We start from the raw sequence: 21,759 nt of genomic DNA, 5'->3' as shown, positions 1-21,759 counted from the left end.
CCGGGAGAGTTTCAGATCCGTCTTTTGGGTGTGTTTTTAGGCCCCACCCCACGCACCCTGCCTGCAAAATTTTGAACAAGTCTGTTGCTCGCTGTAGAAGCCTGTGGCCTTAACATGCGCAGAAACCCACAGAGGGAGCTAGTGCGCATGTGCAGGCCTCTGATGCTGCACAAGCACATCAGCAGTAGCAGGGGTCTGACAGACAAAGACAGAGCTGTCAGGCCCCTGCTGCTGCCGGCAGTCTGAAGCAGCTCCCCGCACCCTGATTGCGGCGATCTGCTCTCAGGACTCTGAATGGGAAAGTTTTCTTTCCTTCCACTAATGAGGGCACAGAGGTGATGCACAGCCTGTGGGTTAGAGCAGCAAGAAAGGAGGCGTGCGTTTCTCTGCTGAAGATAAATTGGGCACATGGCTATAACAGCCCTATAGAGAGCGGCACTAACACCTTGTATGCAGGAAGATAGGAACAGGAGATCATTCAGCCCATCAAACCTGCTGTGCCATTCAATACGATCACTATAAGACATAGGAGCAGAATTAGGCCACTCAGCCCATCTGCTCTGCTATTAATCATGGCTGATGATATTTTCCTCCCCATTCTCCTGCCTTTTCCCCACAATCCCTGATCCCCTTATTAATCACGGGTGATCATCTACCAGTTTCTCGCGTTAATACATTATCCCTAATATCCTTAAACATTCAGAAATCCATCGACTTCCTTCTGGAAAATGCTCAGTGACTGAACTTCTGCTGGGGCAGGAAACTCCAAAGGCTCCCCACCCTCTGAGTGAAGAAATTCACTCTCTTGTGGAGGGTGAAGGAGTTGAGGCTACCTCTTTGAATGTTTTTAAGGCAAGGATAGATAGATTTCTGAAGAGTAAAAGGACTGTGTGCAGTTTTGGTCGCCTCACTGACGCAAGGATATTTTGGCCTTGGAGGGAGTGCAGAGGAGGTTTACTAGGCTGATACCGGAGTTGAGGGCGTTGAGCTATGAGGAGAGGCTGAATAAACTAGGCTTGTACTCGTTAGAGTTTAGAAGAATGAGGGGAGATCTCATTGAGACGTATAAGATGATGAATGGGATGGATAGGATAGAGGTGGAGAGACTCTTCCCGCTCAGAAAGGACAGTAGGACTAGGGGGCACAGCCTCAAGATAAAAGGGAGGTGGTTTAGAACGGAGTTGAGGAGGAACTTCTTCACTCAAAGGGTGGTGAATCTCTGGAATTCTCTGCCCGTTGAAGTGGTGGAGGCTGCCTCGCTAAATATTTTTAAGACGCGGGTTGATGGGTTTTTGATAAGTGAGGGGATTAAGGGTTATGGGGAGAGGGCGGGAAAGTGGAACTGAGCCACGACAGATCAGCCATGATCTTATTGAATGGCGGGGCAGGCTCGAAGGGCCAGATGGCCTACTCCTGCTCCTATTTCTTATGTTCTTATGGATTAAGGGTTATGGTGAGCGGGTGGGTAAGTGGATCTGAGTCCTCGAAAAGATTAGCCATGATCTTATTGAATGGCGGAGCAGGCTCGAAGGGCCTAATGGCCTACTCCTGCTCCTAGCTCTTATGTAGCTTCCTACTCTGTTTGCAGTGTGGGCACCTCCTGTATTATTCAGGTCATTGACCTAATAACACCAGTGCTGTCTCTCTCTACAATAAGAAGCCTCACAACACCAGGTTAAAGTCCAACAGGTTTATTTGGAATCACGAGCTTTCGGAGCTCCGCTCCTCCCTCAGGTGAGTAGAGAGGCAGGTTCACCTGCCTAGATATATATAAGCCGTGTTTGTGAACCCAACTCTCCACTCCCCGAATGAAGGGGCAGCGCTCTGAAAGCTCGTGATTCCAAATAAACCTGTTGAACTTTAACCCGGTGTTGTGAGACTTCATACTAAGCCCACATAAGAAATAGGAGCAGGAGTCGGCCATCTAGCCCTTCGAGCCTGCCCCACCATTCAATAAGATCATGGCTGATCTGAAGTGGATTAGTTCCGCTTACCCACTTTCTCCCCATAACCCTTAATTCCCTTGTCGATCTGAAATCTATCTACACGTGACTTAAATATATTTAACCAGGCAGCCTCCACTGCTTCAATGGGCAGAGAATTCCAGAGATTCACCACCTTCTGAGAGAAGAAGTTCCTCCGTTCTAAACTGCACACCTCCCCCCCTCTTACTTTGAGGCTGTGCCCTCTAGTTCTGGCTTCCTTTCCAAGTGGTCCAAAGCCAGTTCAACGCCAGTATCGCCACACCATCTCTCTCCACAGATGCTGTTTGACCTGCTCTGTATTTCCAGCATTTTCAGTTCCAATTTTGGATTGCTTTTTTTTAAAAAATATTTCATTGGTTTGCAAGTGGCCCTTTACCAGAACACTGAACCATCCCGCTCTGGAGGAATCAGAGGAAGTGAACTACAAAACTAATTTAGAAGTGGGCCAACATTAAACGAGGCTGGTCATTTCTTATTGTCAAAACCCGCTCCAGTTTAATCCCAGTCATTTCTCTAAACTTTACACCCCAGTGTTGGCAGCTGGAGTGTTGCCAACGTGAGCCTAGCCATGGGGGAGCCCTGTGCTGTATTAACTGTTGACCCAGAACATTTCCATTCCCTCTTCAGGTTGAGTTGTTACAATCAGATTTAGGCCGTATCACTGTCACCACTGACTCGAGCTAAACTCAAGCCCAGGCAAAATGAGGTAAAAGGGATTCTGACAGGGAGGACGATCCTGATTCCAATAGCATTGCGCATTGTCTCAGAACATAAGAACATAAGAAATAGGAGCAGGAGTAGGCCATCTAGCCCTTCGAGCCTGCCCCGCCATTCAATAAGATCATGGCTGATCTGTCGTGGCTCAGTTCCACTTTCCCGCCCTCTCCCCATAACCCTTCATCCCCTCTCTTATCAAAAACCCATCAACCCGCTTCTTAAAAATATTTAGCGAGGCAGCCTCCACCACTTCAACGGGCAGAGAATTCCAGAGATTCACCACCCTTTGAGTGAAGAAGTTCCTCCTCAACTCCGTTCTAAACCGCCCTCCCTTTATCTTGAGGCTGTGTCCCCTAGTCCTACTATCCTTTCTGAGCAGGAAGAGTCTCTCCACCTCTATCCTATCCATCCCATTCATCATCTTATACGTCTCAATGAGATCTCCCCTCATTCTTCTAAACTCTAACGAGTACAAGCCTAGTTTATTCAGCCTCTCCTCATAGCTCAACCCCCTCAACTCCGGCATCAGCCTAGTAAACCTCCTCTGTACTCCCTCCAAGGCCAAAATATCCTTGCGTAAGTACGGCGCCCAAAACTGCACACAGTACTCCAGCTGCGGCCTCACCAATGCCCTATACAGCTGCAGCAAGACCTCCGTACTTTTATATTCAATCCCCTTCGCTATGAAGGCCAGCATCCCATTCGCCTTCCTGACCACCTGCTGCATCTGCAGGCTGGGTTTTTGTGACTCATGCACAAGGACTAACAGGTACAAGTTCAAGGTACAAAGTCACACAGCATTGTACCAGGTCCAGAGAATGAGGTTACCGCACACTCCCAAAGCACAAAGAACTGATCCCTATACAATTTAGCAGCGAGCATTGATTTGCCAGTGGGTTTAAAATGTTAGCTCAGTGTACCCAGCGTCCTTTCATTGCACTGTCTTGCATCAAATCCCTGTGTTTGCTTCATGCGCAACCTCAGGAGATTCCCCATTTCCCAGTGGCACAGCGGTTAGCACGGCTGTCTCACGGCGCCAGGGACCCAGGTTCGATTCCCGGCTCGGCTCACTGTCCGCGCGGAGTTTGCACACCCTCCCCGTGTCTGCGTGGGTTTCCTCCGGGTGCTCCAGTCTCCTCCCACACGCCAAAGATGTGCAGGTTAGGTGGATTGGCCGTGCTAAATTGCCCCATAAGGTCAGAGTGACAGGCAGGGTAAATAGGTGGGGTTATTGGGGATTGGCTCTGGGTGGGCTTGTTGCTGGTGCAGGCTCGATGGGCTGAATGGCCTTCTACACTGTAGGGATCCTGTGAATCTACATCCTTTGATTTATATCGGTTGAAAGATTTTATCAAAGTTGACGCGAGTGGCATTGGAATTCGGGGTGGGGGGGGGGGGGCGGTGATGGTGGTGGTAGCTGGGGGTGGGTAGTTAGGGATTGAGCCTGGGGGGGGGGGGGGGGGGGGGGGGGGGGGGGCAGTCCCATGGCGGGTGGTGTAATTGGGGGGGGGGGGGGGTAATCCCCTGCTGGTTTGGGCTTGTGCAGAGAGTCCCTTGGGACAGGGAAGTGGAGGGGGTGGTTTAAAGTTTATTTATTAGTGTCACAATTAAGCTTACATTAACACTGCAATGAAGTCACTGTGGAAAATCCCTTAGTCGCCAGACTCGGGTACACTGAGTGAGAATTTAGCACGGCCAATGCACCAAACCAGCATGAGTTTCGTTCGGACTGTGGGAGGAAACCGGAGCACCCGGAGGAAACCCACGCAGACATGGGGAACATGCAAACTCCACACAGACAGTGATTTAAGCCAGGAATCGAACCTGGATCCTTGGTGCTATGAGGCAGCAGTGCTAACCCTTTGTGCCACCCTTGCCTTCATGGAGACAATTCAAGAAAGGCTCTTGATTTTAATGTGAACGCTCTTTGTGATAAGCTACCCGATTTGAGACGATACTCTGGAATCAGCAAGTTTGATTGGAGGCACAGGGATGTGAGGTGGATGAGGGTGTGGATGGGTGGTGTCGGGGTTGGGCGGGGGGTGAGACGTGTGGTTTAGTGCGTGTGTAAACAGTGTTAGGAGCCGAACTGAACCGAAACAGCTCTTCAAATCAGTGCCCGCGGTGATCCCACACCCCAGTGTGCCTCCCTAGCCCCTGTCCACACAGGCCCCTCAGAGCGGAGTGGAAATGGAGGCAGGCTTTGCTTTGCCAGAAGACAGGCCCGACTTGTGTCTTGAGAGGAAAATCTGGGCCAATGTCCTCCCTCCCGAGGTAGAATAATGCTTATGGAGGCTCAACTCTTTACGCTGGAAATCTCGTTTACCTTGTGGTAGTCGTCCATGTTCTTGAGATGGTTTTCCTCGCAGATCAGCAAGTTGAGGTATTCTTTCCAGTCAGCGTGTACAGCTTCCATGTGCGCCTGGCAAAGAGGCAAAATTATGCGATCAGCGCTCATATAACCGATGAACAAAACCTCAAAATTCAATCCTAGTTTTCCTGATCCTTTTGGAAACTACGAAAGATCATGAATGTGGCCCAGTCCATCAGGCAAACCAGCCTCCCATCCATTGGCCCTGTCCACACTTCCCGCTGCCTCGGATAAACAGCCAGCATCATCACGGATCCCGGACATCCTCCCTCCCACCTTCTTCCGTCGGGAAAAAGATACAAAAGTCTGAGGTCACGTACCAACCGACTCAAGAACAGCTAAAAAAATTAGCGCAACAGAATGGGAGAATCGACCCCATCACTTTAAACGCGTCCCTGTCCCCTCCATTACCTCGATTGCATTCCTTCCGGGGTGATTGGCCTGTAACAGTTTGGTGCCGTCATCGTGGAGTTTGTTAACGGCAGCCTCCTTTGCCTCCAAGTGTCGATTCACAAAGCTCTGTAAGACAGCAGAGGGTCTCAGGCTGATTACCATTCATCTCAAACTTCTCTCTCACCCCTCCAGGAGGCGCTGATTCCTACATTCCACACAGGCCGAAGTCCAGCTCCATCATTTCAACGGCGTGAAAATATGATGGCCTCCCACGAATGCGACGGCCTGGGTTTAAAATTGGGCATTGTGCTCAATTCTCCCTCAGTGTGCCCGAACAGGAGCCGGAGTGTGGCGACTAGGAGATTATCACAGTAACTTCACTGCAGTGTTAATGTAAGCCTACTCATGGCTAATAACTAAAAATAAGTTAAATGAATCATGGGAGGCATTGGATGATCTCTTTGCCCATTGGCCAATCGAGGCCCTAAAATGGCCTTCATGGCCACATAGAGACCACCTCACGCTACCGCTGGGATGTTACCCCTGCGGGGTTGGCCCAGACAGTGTCCACCCGCCAGTGCAATCTGGCAGACTGATGACCTGGCAAAGCTAAGAGTCTCTTTCTTGGGCATCTGGTGCCCATCGGAGACCCCCCCCCAAAAGGTCATTCACACCCGCGCTACCCCCACCCTCCCAGCCCCCTGTGTTTTCCCCACCTCCCCCAACCTGACAAGCCCTGCCCTCCACCTGCCTCGCCAGGATCTGCCCGCAGCAACCCCCACCCTCCACGCCCTCGCCGGACGGTCTGGGCCCCGTCAACCTCTCCTCCCCGGGAGTGCCTTCAGTCCCAGCTGCGGCCACCGGGTGCGCTGCTGGGCCGAGACGGCGGCTACCGCTCCGCAATTAGCTGCCCAGAGCTGTCTGAGGGAGGGCCAGGCAGCCACAGGCTGAGGGATGGGTGAGCACAATGCCAGCTCCCCGAATGCTGGCAATGATCTGCAATTGCCCATTCTTCATGTCAGACCCTGCACTCTGAGTTCTGAAGCTAGTTAGTGGTGAACTGAGCTTGTTTTCACATCAACACACGTGTCCATTGAGACCCAGGGGAGGCAGTGGTCCTCGTGGCATTATCAGTAGATTATTAATCCAGAAACTTAGCGAATGTTCTGAAGACCTGGGTTCGAATCCCGCCAAATTTATTGAATTTGAATTCAATAAAAAAAATCTAGAATTAAGAATCTGTTGATGACCATGAAACCATTGTTGGAAAAACCTATCTGGTTCACTAATATTCTTTTGGGAAGGAAATCTGCCATCCTTACCCGGTCTGGCCTACATAGGACTCCAGAGCCACAGCAATGGGGTTGACTCTCAACTTGCCTTGGTGGCAAGGTGAGAATGAAAATTCTCCTGAATGATGAGAAATGAAAAGCCCAAACTATTCAACCAGTCCTCGTACGATAGCCCCTTCATCCCTGGCGAACCTATTTTAAAGTTTATTTATTTGTCCCAAGTGGGCTTACATTAACACTGCAATGAAGTTACTGTGAAATCCCCCTGGTCGTCACACTCCGGCACCTCTTCCAGTCAGTGCGCCTAACCAGCACGTCTTTCAGACTGTGGGAGGAAACCAGAGCACCCGGAGGAAACCCACGCAGACATGGGGGGAATGTGCATACTCTGCACAAACAGTGACCCAAGCCGGGAATCGAACCCGGGTCTCTGGCGCTGTGAAGTAACAGTGCTAACCACTGTGCCACCACATCCTCCCTTAAGTAAGGAGACCAGACCTGGGCTTAATACTCCAGGTGTGGTCTCACCAACGCCTGAGAGAATTGTAACACTTCTATAGTTTTAAAATCCAGGCCTTTTGCAATAAATACCAAGATTCCCAGAGGCAACAAGTACTGGGCCTTTCCAGCGACGTCCACATCCCGGAGAATGACATGTTTGGAATTCCGGACTCCTGGTTACCTCGTATTGGCGATGGCGGCTCTTGTAGTCTAAGTTCTGGTCACTCCAGTCGTAACGGATGCGATCTTCCTCCTGGGTGTCCATCCAGTACAGCTCGTTGGTGCAGTTCTGCATGTATTCACGGAGACTTGCCAAGTCTCTCTGCCTCTGCTGCGACCCTTTCTGTGGGAGCGAGGGATTTCTCGTGAGGAGGGTCGAGTAATAATGAGTGACTGTTGCATGCTATCGGTGTCATTTAGTTAAAAAAAAAACTCTTTTCATAAAACCCCACACAACAGAAGGAGACCATTCAGCCCATCTAGTCCGTACTGACCACAATCCCACCCTATTCCCGTAACCCTAATCCCCCTGACAGTAAGGGTCAACTTAGCATGGCCAATCAACCTAACCCACACATAGAACATAGAACCCACAAGTTGCGCCGACCATATCCCTACCTACCAGTCCTATCTAACTCTCAATCCCATGTACTCATCCAGAAGTCTCTTAAAAGACCCCAGCGAGTTTGCCTCTACCACCACCGATTCCACTCACTCATCACCCTCTGAGTGGCAAAACTTACCCCTGACGTCTCTGGAGTGTGGGAGGAAACTGGAGTAAACCCACACAAACTCTACACAGACAGCAACCCAAACCGGGAATCGAATCCAGGTCACTGGCGCTGTGAGGCAGCAGTGCTAACCACCGCACCACCCTTTTTAGGAATGGGATAAAAGAGGTGAAAGTCTCTCCGGATGATAAATTCGCAGCTCAGAAGCTTTGTACTAATTCGCGATCTCACCCAGTTATAAAGAATGAAGGATATGTGAATTTAGAATATACCAGTCAATCCCATACTCACCAGCAGTTTGTTGTATTTCAGTTCAATGTTACTGACATATTCCTGTTGGAATTAGAAAGGAAAGCACTTTTAATGATAAGGAAGTGTGCGATTTTATTGGGAAATTTGTCATTTCCCCAATTAAAAGTTTTAAACAGGGCGGCAATCGATCTTTACACAGTTTGAAGAGGGAGAGTGTCTCTGGATATTGGGTATGGGTAAAGCTCTCTCAAAGCCATGGGGAGGCAGTAGTGTGGTGGTATTGCCATTGGACTTGTAATCCAAAGAGCCAGGGTAATGTTCTGGGGACCCAGGTTCAAATCTCACCCTGGCAGACGGTTTATTTATTCGTCACAAGTAAGGCTTACATTAACACTGCAATGAAGTTACTATGAAAATACTCAAATTTGAACTTAATAAAGATCTAGAATTAAAAGTGAAGATGAAACCATTGTCGGAAAAACTTATCTGGTTCATTAATGTCCTTTAGGGGAAGGAAATCTGCCGTCCTTACCTGGTCTGGCCTACATGTGACTCCAGAGCCACAGCAATGGGGTTGACTCTCAACTGCCCTCCAAGGGATGGGTAATAAATGCTGACCCAGCCAGCGATGCCCGTGTCCTACAAATGAATAGGATGGGATTTTCTGGCCAGCTTGCTCCAAGGCTGGAAAACCCTGCTCCAGTCAAGGGACATTTGCTTGTGTCCTGCCTGCTGTGATACCGGCGATGGGTGGGATGGGAAAATTTTGCCCTCATTGCCCTGAGGAATGGGCAGTGAATGCTGACCCAGCCACTCATGCCCACACCCCATGAATGAACATAGAAAAAAAAAACCAAACAGCGGCCAAGGTTCTCCATCCTAGCCGGCGGCTGGGATTCTCCAGAGCTGCTGAGAGTTTTGGCCGGAATGCCAACCTTTCCGTTCTTGCTCACAACAGGTCCCGCCTCTGGAGAGTCCCAGCCATAACCACCAGCTGAGTACCAGGGTCAGTTTGAGTGAGATTAATCCGGATAGTTGGACTGAAACAGCAGCTCAGTTCCTCCCTCCCTGGACCCTGCCCGACCAGCTTTGTGCTTCCTATAGTCTCAGTTTTTATTCTAAAATTTTGCAGTGTTTTGTTCCTATTTTAAATGTTATATAATGTTATTTTAAACAAAAGACCCTAAAGATTCATTCTGGTTGTACCCGATTATGAGAGTGTGACTGCTTGATTTTGTAGAATCATAGAATCCTACAGTGCAGAAGGAGGCCATTCGGTCCATCGTGTCCGTACTAGCCATAATCAATCCCATCCAGGCCCTATCCCCATAACCCTACTTATTTACTCTACCAACCCCCTGACACTAATTTACCATGGCCAATCACCCACACATCTTCGGACTGTGGGAGGAAACCGGAGCACCCGGAGGAAACCCACGCAGACACGGGGAGAATGTGCAAACTCCACGCAGACCCAAGCCGGGAATTGAACCCAGGTCCCTGGCGCTGTGAGGCAGCTGTGCCGATCATCCGGAAGAAATTTTTATTTGTTCTAGTGATGCGAGCGTCGGTGGCTGTGCTCCTTGAGAGGGTGGTGGTGAGCTGCCTTCTTGAATCGCTGCAGTCTCTTGAGGCGTAGGTACACCCACCGTGCTGTCAGGGAATTCCAGGATTTTGTCCCAGCGACAGTGAAGGAACGGCGATACATTTCCAAGCCAGGATGGTGAGAGACTTGGAGGTGTTTCCATGTGTCTGCTGTTCTCTTCTGTCTGGGTTGTAGCAGTAAGAAGTCTGACAGTTCCAGGTTTAAGTCCAACCGATTTATTTGATAGTAAACTCACAAGCTTTTGGGGTTTGTCCCTTCATCAGGCGAATGGAGAGTTTTGGCCTCAGACAGACAGCACATAACAGACAGACAGTTTACAGATTACTGATTAGAGTGCGAATCTTTACACCTAACCTGTTAAATCAGTAATCTGTAAACTGTCTGTGCTGTTATACGCTCTGTCTGAGGCCAGAACTCTCCGTTCGTCTGACGAAAGGGGGCAAACCCTGAAAGCTTGCGAGTTTACTATCAAATAAATCGGTTGGACTTAAACCTGGGTGTTGTCAGGCTTCTTACTGTGTTTACCCCAGTCCAACGCCGGCATCTCCACATCGTGACTAGATTGTAGCAGTCACGGGTTTGGAAAGTGCTGTCGAGTGCTTAGTTCCTGCGTTGCATCTTGTAGATGGTACACACAGCTGTCAGCGTTGGTGATGGAGGGAGTGAATGTTTGTGGGTATGGTGCCAAGCAGGGCTGCTTTGTCCTGGATGGTGTCAAGCTGCACCCATCCAGGCAAGTGGGGAGTATTCCATTCCTGACTTGTGCCTTGTAGATGGACTTTGGGGAGTCTGAGCCTGAGGAGGTGAGTTACTCACCGCAAGATTGCCAGCCTCTGACCTGCTCTAGTAGCTAAAGTATGTATATGGCTAGTCCAGCTCAGATTGTGGTCAACGGTAACCTCCAGGATATAGATTGTGGGGGATTATAACATTCTGAAGGATATTAATTAACCAGATGAGAATTTATGACACATAAAAATAAAAGATGCTGGGCTGACAGCATCTGTGAGGAGAGAATAGAGCCGACATTTGGAGTCTGGACAAATTTATGACAAATCGGGGAGTTTGCGATCAGGATTAAATGAGGTGAATATTCTATTCCAGATTTATTAATGAATTGAATTTAAATTACCACAGCTTCTGTGGTGGGATTTGAACTCATGAAGTGAAAAAACCCCACCCAGGGACATTTCCAATGTCCACCCCTCGCTAGGTCAGATTCTGTGGCGGGAGGAAAGGGAGAATTCCGATGCTTATCTCTCATTCAGGTCTCTGGGCTATCCGTCCAGCTGTGTTCCCACTCTTCATGCTGCAGTCCACATGATTATTTGTACTGCGGTGTGAGACTTTATAGATTATTAAATGTGCGCGGTGTCCTGTAACAGCACACACAGCGAGTGGATTTCACCGTGCTGGCACCTCTCGCCTGCCGACTGCCAGCTTTACCTTGTCTTCATTCTTGTTGATGTGATCCCCGATAGTTTCGACCTCTTTAGTGAAGAGTTTGTGGTGTTCCAATTGCTGGTCGACAAACGGTAGCTCATTGCCGAAACCTTGGCTGTTCAGTTCGGCCTAAAAGGAGGAAACGGACATTGGTAAGCTGCGTGGGAGGAACTGGAGCTTTGCTCTTTATAGACTATCTCTACTTATTGTAGAATGTCCCTGCTTAAGGCTGCGAGAAACTACGAAGAGTTGTGAAGAAAGCCCAGTTAGGAAAGCCCACCAACTTTCTCAGAACATTGAGGAAATTTGGCATGTTAGCTACAACTCTCACCAACTTTTACAGATGCACCATAGAAAGCATTCTTTCTGGGTCTATCACAGCTTGGCGTGGGTTCCTGCTCTGCCCAAGACCGCAAGAAACTACAAAAGGTCGTGAATGTAGCCCAATCCATCACACAAACCAGCCTCCCATCCATTGACTCTGTCTACACTTCCCGCTGCCTTAGATGGAGATCTCATTGAGACGTATAAGATGATGAATGGGATGGATAGGATAGAGGTGGAGAGGCTCTTCCCGCTCAGAAAGGACAGTAGGACTAGGGGGCACAGCCTCAGGATGAAGGGGGGGCAGTTTAGAACAGAGTTGAGGAGGAACTTCTTCACTCAAAGGGTGGTGAATCTCTGGAATTCTCTGCCCGTTGAAGTGGTGGAGGCTGCCTCGCTCAATATTTTTAAGACGCGGGTTGATGGGTTTTTGATAGACAAGGGGATTAAGGGTTATGGGGAGAAAGCGGGAAAGTGGAACTGATCCACTTCAGTTCAGCCATAATCTTATTGAATGGCGGGGCAGGCTCGAGGGGCTAGATGGCCTATTCTTGCTCCTATTTCTTATGTTCTTATGTTCTAAAAGCAGCCAGCATAATTAAGGACTCCACGCACCCTGGACATTCTCTCTTCCACCTTCTTCCGTTGGGAAAAGATACAAAAGTCTGAGGTCACGTACCGACCGACTCAAGAACACCTTCTTCCCTGCTGCTGTCAGACTTTTGAATGGACCTACCTCGCATTAAGTTTCTCTACACCCCAGCTATGACTATAACACTACATTCTGCACTCTCAATTCCCTTCTCTATGAATAGTATGCTTTGTCTGTACAGTGTGCAAGAAATAATACTTTTCACTGTATACTATTACATGTGACAATAATAAATCAAATCAAATCAAAATAGAATGAAAGCTCCATGGAATTGGACAAGAGACAGAATAAATCACTGGCTGGATTGAAAATCCACCCAAATTGGGGGTGCGAATTTTACAATTACAGGGACTTTTCTGTCTCTGTGACTAGGCATACTGAAACTGAATGTTCCGATGTACCGAGTCAAAAATTAGATGGAGTTCATTGAATTCACAGCATGGTATTTTACTTATCTGAAGAATAAATGTGTGAACAGTTGAGTCATAAGCGATGCCCACCTCCCATGAATAGAGAAAATAGATCATAGAATCCCTACAGTGCAGAAGGAGGCCATTCGGTCCATCGAGCCTGCACCAACCACAATCCCACCCAGGCCCTATCCCCATTATACTATGTATTTACCCTACTAATCCCCCGAAGCAATTTAGCATTGTCAATCCACCTAACCTGCACATCTTTGGAGTGTGGGAGGAAACCGGAGCGCCCGGAGGAAACCCACGCAGACACGGGGAGAATGTGCAAACTCCACACAGACAGCAGGAGATGTCAGGGGTAAGTGGAGATGTCAGGGGTAAGTTTTTCACTCAGAGGGTGGTGAGTGAGTGGAATCGGCTGGCTGTGGTGGTGGTGGAGGCGGATTCGATAGGGTCTTTTAAGAGACTTCTGGATGAGTACATGGGACTTAGTAGGATTGAGGGATATACGTAAGCCTAGTAGGTAGGGATATGATCAGGTGCAACTTATGGGCCGAAGGGCCTGTTTGTGCTGTAGTTTTTCTATGTTCTGTGTTAACCCGAAGCCGGAATTGAACCTGGGTCCCTGGCACTGTGAGGCAGTAGTATTAAACATTGTGCCTCCCTGTGCATCCCCTCAGTGGGTCAATGGGCTGACTCTCACAGATGTATAAAGTTTGGCTTTGTGCTTTGAAATCCAGTTTGCTTTGGAAAACTGAAACCAGCACAGCGACTAAACAGAGAGATAGGGAGAGAGTGAGAGAATATAACTGTTCCCCAGTGGGGAATATTTCCCTGAGGCACCGTGAAAGCCCCCATTGATGCTTTTCTGCTGAGGTCACCGTGACTGAGCAGAAGTTTGAAGGGAAACACATTGGCTTGGGATAGATTTCAATAAAAATACAGCGTTCTCTGCTCTGTGCAGCTTCACAGATAAGAACATAAGAACATAAGAAATAGGAGCAGGAGTAGGCCATCTAGCCCTTCGAGCCTGCCCCGCCATTCAATAAGATCATGGCTGATCTGTCGTGGCTCAGTTCCACTTTCCCGCCCTCTCCCCATAACCCTTAATCCCCTCTCTTATCAAAAACCCATCAACCCGCGTCTTAAAAATATTTAGTGAGGCAGCCTCCACCACTTCAACGGGCAGAGAATTCCAGAGATTCACCACCCTTTGAGTGAAGAAGTTCCTCCTCAACTCTGTTCTGAGAAACAATTTCCAATGGGAGATTTTATGGGCACCAACCAGCCGTGTAAATTCCTGCGTTCCATCATTGGCAGGTTCGGAAGGCCCTACTGATGCCTACGGGTTTTTGCACGGGGAGAATGTACAGACTCCACACAGATAGTGACCTGAGGCCGGAATTGAACCCGGGTCCCTGGCGTTGTGAGGCAGCAGCGCTAACCACTGTGCCACCATGCCGAGAGATGATGGTTTTGGGCCTACCTGTTTCTCATCGATCATTTTGGACCAGTCAATGGTAGGAATTCCATCCGTCCGGGTTAGGTTATAAACCTTGTTATGCTCGACTCGCAACTTGCGTACTCGCTCTTTCAACTGCTTAACACTGCGAAGAAAAGGTCTTTGTTACTGAGAGACCACAATGGATCGATCGCCCTCTGTGCTCCACATCTAATTCCTCAGATGGGATTCAGCATTCCTCAACAACTGAAACTATTTAGGCATCATAGAGTCCCTACAGTGCAGAAGGAAGCCATTCGGCCCATCGAGTCTGCACTGACTGTGGGAGGAAACCAGAGCACCTGGAGGAAACCCACGCCGACATGGGGAGAATGTGCAGACCTCACACAGGCAGTGAGGCAAGCCAGGGAATCGAACCCGGGTCCTAGAACCCTACAGTGCAGAAACAGGCCCTTTGGCCCATCGGGTCTGCACCGACCACAATCCCACCCAGGCCCTACCCCCCCTCCTGCCCATGTCCCTACACATTTTACCCGCTAATCCCTTTAACCTAGGGTCCTTGGCGCTGTAAGGCAGCAGTGCTAACAACTGAGCCACCATTTCGCCCCGTATGTTGCTGTTCCCCTAATGGCCTCACAGCTTAGAGTAGCACCAGGTTATATAGGTCAGGTGTTGCTGGGTTTTAGCCTGGATGTGTGGCAGCCAGCTGTAATAAAGGCGTTCTTGTCTCTATGACACATTTGCTGTCTACGTCTATATCATAGCAATTATGGAGCCATGCCAGAAATAAGCTGAATAATTCTTTGAGATGCTAACAAGTAGCCTAGATAAAGGGGAACCAGTAGATGTAATGTACTTGGATTTCCAAACATTCTCGATAAGGTACTGCACAAAAGGCTACTTAATAAAGATAAAGGCCCATGGGGAGAGTGTATTAGCATGGACAGAGGACTGGCTAACTAATAGAAGGAAGAGAGTAGGGATAAGAGGCCCATTTTTCAGATGGTAACTTGTAACTAGTGGAGTGCCATGGAAATCAGTGCTGGGGTTACAATTCTTTAAATATATATGAAGCTTAGTGTCACAACTAGGCTTACATTAACACTGCAATGAAGTCACTGAAAATCCCCCAGTCACCACACTCTGGGTGCACCGAGGGAGAATTTAGCACGGCCAGACCACCCAAGTATCCTGGAATCATAGAATCCTACAGTGCAAAAGGCGGCCATTTGGCCCATCGGGTCTATACTGACAACAACCCCACCCAGGCTCCATCCCCGTAACCCCACATATTTACCCTACTAATCCCCCGACACTAAGGGTCAATTTAACACGACCAATCCACCTAACCCGCACAACTTTGGACTGTGGGAAGAAACCGGAGCACCTGGAGGAAACCCACACTGATACAGGGAGAACATGCAGGTCCCGCACAGACAAGCTGGGAATCGAACCCGGGTCCCTGGCACTGTGAGGCAGCAGTGCCAACCACTGTGCCACCAGAGAAAGTGAAGTCGAGGGTTATATCAGACCGGTCACGATCTCATTGAACGGTAGAGCAGACTTGATGGGTCGAATGGCCTGCTTCTGCTCCTATGTCCTATGGCCTTGTGGTCTAAGAAATTCAGGGGTGGCTCCACTTCATGGAGTGGTTAAGGTAAACAGCATAGATGCTTTTCCGGGGTAACTGGACGAATACGCAAAGGAGAAAGGCACAGAAGGAGAAGATGAAACAGATTGGGAGGAGATAAAGGCAAAATACAGAGCGGACGCTGGAACCTGAAACAAAAATGCTGGAAAATCTCAGCAGGTCTGGCAGCATCTGTGGGGAGGGAATGGAGCCAACGTTCCGAGTCTGGATGCCTTTAATCAGAGACAGTCAGCGGAATTTTTTGACCTTGCTTGGGTGAGATTGTAAAATCCCGCCCGAGGCCAACAGAGAATTCCGTTTTGTGAGCCTTCTGTAAGATTGTGGCCACTGTTCTCCCCACAGGTGCTGTCAGACCTGCTGAGGTTTTCCAGCATTTCCTGTTTGAGATTGGGAGGAGGCTGGTGTGGAGCATAAATAGCGGCGTATAACCTTTAGCACTTGGGGATCAAAGGTTATGGGGAGAAAGCAGGATTAGGCTGTCGAGTTGGACAATCAGCCACGATCGTGATGAATGATGGAGCAGGCCCGAGGGGCCAAATGGCCTCCTCCTGCTCCTATCTCCTGTGTTTCAATGTTTTGGGCAGTTTGCCCTGTTTCTATGCTGTAATTTTGATGTATTTCTGTTAAATTAGTGAAGAAACAAGCATAAGGAACAGCGTTCTCTGTTCAGTGGCATCTTTCTGTTTAGCTCCAGTGTCAAATAACAAAAACGGAGGCACTTACTCTTCCACGATCATGTCCGACTGTGGATGCTTCTCAGCGGAGGCCGTTTCTGCATCATTCCGAAGATTCACCAGTATCGCATCGGAATCATCCATTAACTTCAGAGTTTCCTCGCGGAATATGGGGTTTTGCCCCTCCTCGATCCGCCTGACATCCTAGAAGGATAAATTCAAGGAAATGAATCCATTCAAGATAAGGCTTTAAATGCCTTTCATCAGAGTGTGTGTGTGGAGTTTGCATGTTCTCCCCGTGTCTGCGTGGGTTTCCTCCGGGTGCTCCGGTTTCCTCCCGCACTCCAAAGATGTGCAGGTTAGGTGCATTGGTCGTGTTAAATTGATGTGCGGATGCTGGCGTTGGACTGGGGTAAACACAGTAAGAAGTCTCACCACTCCAGGTTAAAGTCCAACAGGTTTATTTGGTAGCAAAAGCCACTAGCTTTCAGAGTGGCACTTGGTCACTTCCCTAATGAAGGGGCAGCACTCCGAAAGCTAATCGTTTTTGCTACCAAACAGACCTGTTGGACTTTAACCTGGTGTTGTGAGGTTTCTCACTCTGCTAAATTGACCCAGGAGAATAGAATCATAGAATCCCTACAGTGCAGAAGGAGGCCATTCGAACCATCGAGTCTGTACCGACCACAATCCCACCCAGACCTTATCCCCATAACCCCATACATTTACCCTAGCTAGTCCTCCTGACACTAAGGGGCAATTTTAGCCTGGCCAATCCATCTAACCAGCACATCTTTGGATTATAGGAAGAAACCGGAGCACCCGGAGGAAACCCACGCAGACACGGGGAGAATGTGCAAACTCCACACAGACAGTGACCCGAGGCTGGAATTGAACTTGGATCCCTGGCGCTGTGAGGCAGCAGTGCTAACCACTGTGCCACCGTGCCATGCTCAGGCTTCACAACTGATTGGAGGAGAGAGAAGCGAATCACATGGGAATATCTTTCTATCAGGAATACTTGAGTCTGCCATCTTCTTCTATGTGGAAGGAACTTATTTCCATTACCTTGCCCCTCCCCCCATCGCCTCCTCTTCTATTCCCACCAATTGCAACTGTAGAGTGGCAACAGGAACCCCCACCCCCATCGATTGCCCGAGATCCCCCCCCCACACTCCCCAGGTCCCACCCTACATTGCCCCCACCCCCTTGGCAGGTCCCCCACGCCCAATGAGGACTGCCAAGATGCCCTCTGGGCATTGGCACATTGCCCTCTAGGGCAGTGTCAGAGGCACAGGCTGGCACTGCCAAGGTGCCAATGCCCAGGTGGGCACTACCCCACCCCGCCACCCAAAATATGAGCTTGATCTCTGACAATGGATCATCCAGACTTGAAATGTTGGCTCTATTCTCTCTCCACAGATGCTGTCAGACCTGCTGAGATTTTCCAGCATTTTGTGTTCTCGTTGCTGCCATTACGCCACATTTGTTTGTATTGATGTACCTAAGATTCCCAAACCTATTCAGAAATAGTGAACGGACAATAGTATTAGAAAGGAGACACAATGAGAATTGTACCCAAATGTAGATCTGAAGATGCCCATGTTCTGGAGAATCGCATCATGGCGAAATGGTTGGCTTACACTAACACTGCAATGAAGTTACTGTGAAAATCCCCTAGTTGCCACACTCCAGCATCCGTTCGGGTACACTGAGGGAGAATTTAGCATGGCCAATGCACCTAACCAACACATCTTTGGAGTGGGAGGAAACCGGAGCACCCAGAGGAAACCCACACGGACATGGGGAGAATGTGCAAACTCCACATAGACAGTGACCTGAGGCTGGGAATCGGACCTGGGTCCCTGGTGCTGTGAGGCAGCAGTGCTCACCACTGTGTCACCGTGCTGTTCAAATACTCACCGAGGAATTATTGAAATTAAGTTGGAGTTCACTTCAAATCAGTGTGTGAATCATACACAGCATAACAGCTCATGTTTAAATGATGAAAATGTCTCGATCAGAGCAGGCAATTGGTTGAAAAGGGCTCAGGCTTTTAAATCAGTAACTCCTGTCCTCTCTGAATGCCTCGCATAGTTCTAGAGTTATCACAATGTAGGGTGGGCCTTCATATCTACAATGAGATAATGAGCGATAGAAACACACACCACCCACACACACCGACACTCTCACACCCACACACACTCACATACACACACCCACCGACACTCACACACCCACACACACACACACACCCATACACAAACACACACACACTCGCGCGCACACCCACACTGCCAACCAACACAAGACTTTTAAACTGGGTGTAACTCTGCAAACTGTAGACAGGGAAAAATGGGATTTGGGAAGCAAGCCAGGAATCCTCCATCAAACGGTTGCCAATTGCAACCTGTCGAGACTTACTTGAAGCAAACATTCCTCCACCTTGTAGATATTCTTCTCCACGTTATCCGCATTCTGCTGCAGCCGTTCGATCAACTGTGTGAGTTTCGAAGGCAACTTTCTGTGAAAGAGGAAGACAATGCTTTCATTAAAGGGGAAGGAGCAGATGGGAACACACTCCTTTATATTCCAGGCACGTCGTGAGACGTCTGCTCACGGTGCATTTCTGAAGTATTGTTCAAAGAACAAAGGTAACACGGAACAGTACAGCGCAGGAACAGGCCCACCAATTCCTCATCATTATTTAGACCCACTCCTTATTGCCCCTACACAGTTTCTATTCCTCCGATCATCTCACATTCAAGATACACCTTGAATGTTGCTAATGTGCCTGTTTCTGCCATCTGCACTGGCAGTGCGTTCCAGACACCCATCACCCTCCGTGAAAAAAGTCCCCCACACATCTCCCCTATACTTGTCCCCTTTCACCCTGAACCTGTGCCCCCTTGTAATTGACAAGAAAAAGCCTCCATCCATCCTATGTGCGCCGCTCGTAAAATTTTGTCTATCAGGTCTCTCCACAGCCTCCATCTTTCCAGTGAAAACATCTCTAGTTTATCCAATCTTTCCTCACATCTAAAATCCTCCAGACCAGGCAACATCCTGGTGAACCTTTCTGCAACCTCTCCAAAGCTTCCACATCCTCCTGGTAACCTGAACTGTATGCAATATTCCAAATGTGGCCTAAGTTTGGTTTTGTTCAGCTGTAACATAACTTGCCAACTTCTACACTCGATGCCCCAGCCGATGTTGGCAAGCATGCTGTATGCCTCCCTGACCACCTTATCCACCTGTGTTGCCACTTTCAGGGATCTGTAGACCTGTACGCCCGGATCCCTCTGTAAGTCAATGTTCTGCCGTTTACTGTACAATTTGCATCTGACTTTGATCTTCCAAAATGCATTACCCCACATTTATCCAGATTAAACTCCATCTGCCAGTTCCCTGCCCAAGTCTGCAATCTATTTATTAGTGCCACAAGTGGACTTACATTAACACTGCAATGAAGTTACTGTGAAAATCCCCTAATCGCCATGCTCTAGCACCTGTTCGGGTACGCTGAAGGAGAATTTAGCACGGCCAATGCACTTAACCAGCATGTCTTTCGGACTGTGGGAGGAAACCACAGCACCCAAAGGAAACCCACGCAGGCACGGGGAGAATGTGCAAACCCCACACAGACACCCGAGGCTGGAATTGAACCCGGCTCCCTGACACTGTGAGGCAGCAGTGCTAATCACCGTGGCACCATGTTTTGGGATACAGTGAAAAGTATTGTTTCTTGCATGCTATACAGGCAAAGCATACCATTCATGGAGTACATAGGGGAGAAATAGAGGGTGCAGAATGGAGAGTTGCAGTTATGGATAGGGTGAAAAGAACATTATTAAACAGTTTGAAGTTAAGTTTTAAGAGCATTGAACGAGAGTAAAGGATCGGACTGGAGGGTATGCTGGTGGCAGCTCGCAAGAGGCCACCTCGAGCTGGTGCCAATTTTTGCTTTTCAGAGACAAACTCACCAAGGTCCCTCTGCTCCCCAGTCATGCCATTCATTAAATGAGGGGCACAGGCAGGGTGGGTAGAGAGGAGCTACTCCCCTTAGTTGAAGGGTCCGTTACAAGGGGACACAAGTTAAAAATGAGGGATGAGAGGCTTAAGGGGATTTGAGGAACAATTATTTTACCCAGAGGGTGGTGACGGTCTGGAACGCGCTGCCTGGGAGAATGGTGGAGGCGGGGTGCCTCACATCCTTTAAAAAGTACCTGGATGAGTTTCTAACACGCCGTAACAGTCAAGGCTGTGGGCCAAGTGCTGGCAAGTGGGATTAGATGGGCAGGTCAGGGCTTTTCATGCGTCGGTGCCGATCCCATGGGCCTCTTCTGCGCTGTTATACTTTGTGAGTCTGTGAAACATTTCCTCGTCAAATTACTTCTTCCAAAAGTGCATCACCTCACACTTGTCAGGGTTAAACTCTATCTGCCACTCATCTGCCCATTTGACCATCCCGTCTATATCTCCTTGTAGCTCAAGTCATTCAGCCTCAGTATTAACAACCCAATGACCAGCTAATCAGCCATTGAGAGGTGAATATGGCGCAGGACATCAGGGATACGTCCCCTGCTCTTCCATCAGAATGGGATCTTTTACACAGTGAGGGAAATCAGCGAGGAAATCATTCACTCTTACGGAGCTGCTGGTGGCTACATTCAGAGTGGCATTGCGAGAGTATTTTTTTTATCCATCGCGACACTTCACGCCCAAGCGTCACAAAAAGCAATTCAAAAATCTGAAACCTAAATCTCCAGCGGAAACTCTTTCAGACAGTGACATCCTGCATACTTCTTTTCATAACATTATGCAGAAATAAAGAGGAAAATGTGTCCTAAAAGCAGGAATTAATGAGATCCTGGCTATTATACAATTGTTTAGTGAGTCTTTTTTGGGACTGAGACATTTCTGTAGTCAGCTGAAGACATTTAAGGAGAGATTTTGTGGCCTCACTTATCCATAGATCGGAAAATCCCACCCGTGGTCAAGGGATCTTCCCATTGTCCGCCCCTCACTCACTCCGATTCCCGGGGCAGTAGAATTCCGGCATCAGAATTAGAAGTAGGTGAGCTCTTAAAAATAGATCCTTTATTGTCTCTTCCTGGAACACTCCCTCTGCTGGTACATGTGTATATATAACCTGAAGGTGGACAAAATGCCCAATAGAATTTTCAATACAGCACCTGTTGGAACTCTGACCTACATGTTCCTGCCCATTCCTGCATTTTCTCAATTCGATAAAAGTCATTCCAAGTATTATTCTTGGCCTTAGTAGCT

At 48.6% G+C, this 21,759-nt stretch overlaps 1 protein-coding gene across 2 annotated transcripts in view; it reads right to left on the bottom strand.

The window, feature by feature from the left end:
- The window catches only part of ppl (periplakin), an 85,604-nt gene that overhangs the window by 35,063 nt on the left and 28,782 nt on the right, over window positions 1–21,759 (bottom strand). For both annotated transcript variants that reach the window (XM_080206962.1, XM_080206963.1), the window contains exons 2-9: window positions 18,895–18,994; window positions 16,520–16,674; window positions 14,170–14,290; window positions 11,295–11,420; window positions 8,282–8,323; window positions 7,441–7,602; window positions 5,485–5,592; window positions 5,029–5,124 (exon numbers count right to left, since the gene is read on the bottom strand). In XM_080206962.1, the coding sequence (XP_080063088.1) occupies window positions 5,029–5,124; window positions 5,485–5,592; window positions 7,441–7,602; window positions 8,282–8,323; window positions 11,295–11,420; window positions 14,170–14,290; window positions 16,520–16,674; window positions 18,895–18,994 (910 nt within the window). The remainder of the gene's footprint in view (window positions 1–5,028; window positions 5,125–5,484; window positions 5,593–7,440; window positions 7,603–8,281; window positions 8,324–11,294; window positions 11,421–14,169; window positions 14,291–16,519; window positions 16,675–18,894; window positions 18,995–21,759) is intronic.

Source organism: Carcharhinus amblyrhynchos, chromosome 18 (genome assembly GCF_965287045.1).
Source record: "Carcharhinus amblyrhynchos chromosome 18, sCarAmb.v2.hapA, whole genome shotgun sequence".
Lineage (NCBI taxonomy): Eukaryota > Metazoa > Chordata > Chondrichthyes > Carcharhiniformes > Carcharhinidae > Carcharhinus > Carcharhinus amblyrhynchos.
This window is presented reverse-complemented; position numbering and strand designations above follow the sequence as displayed.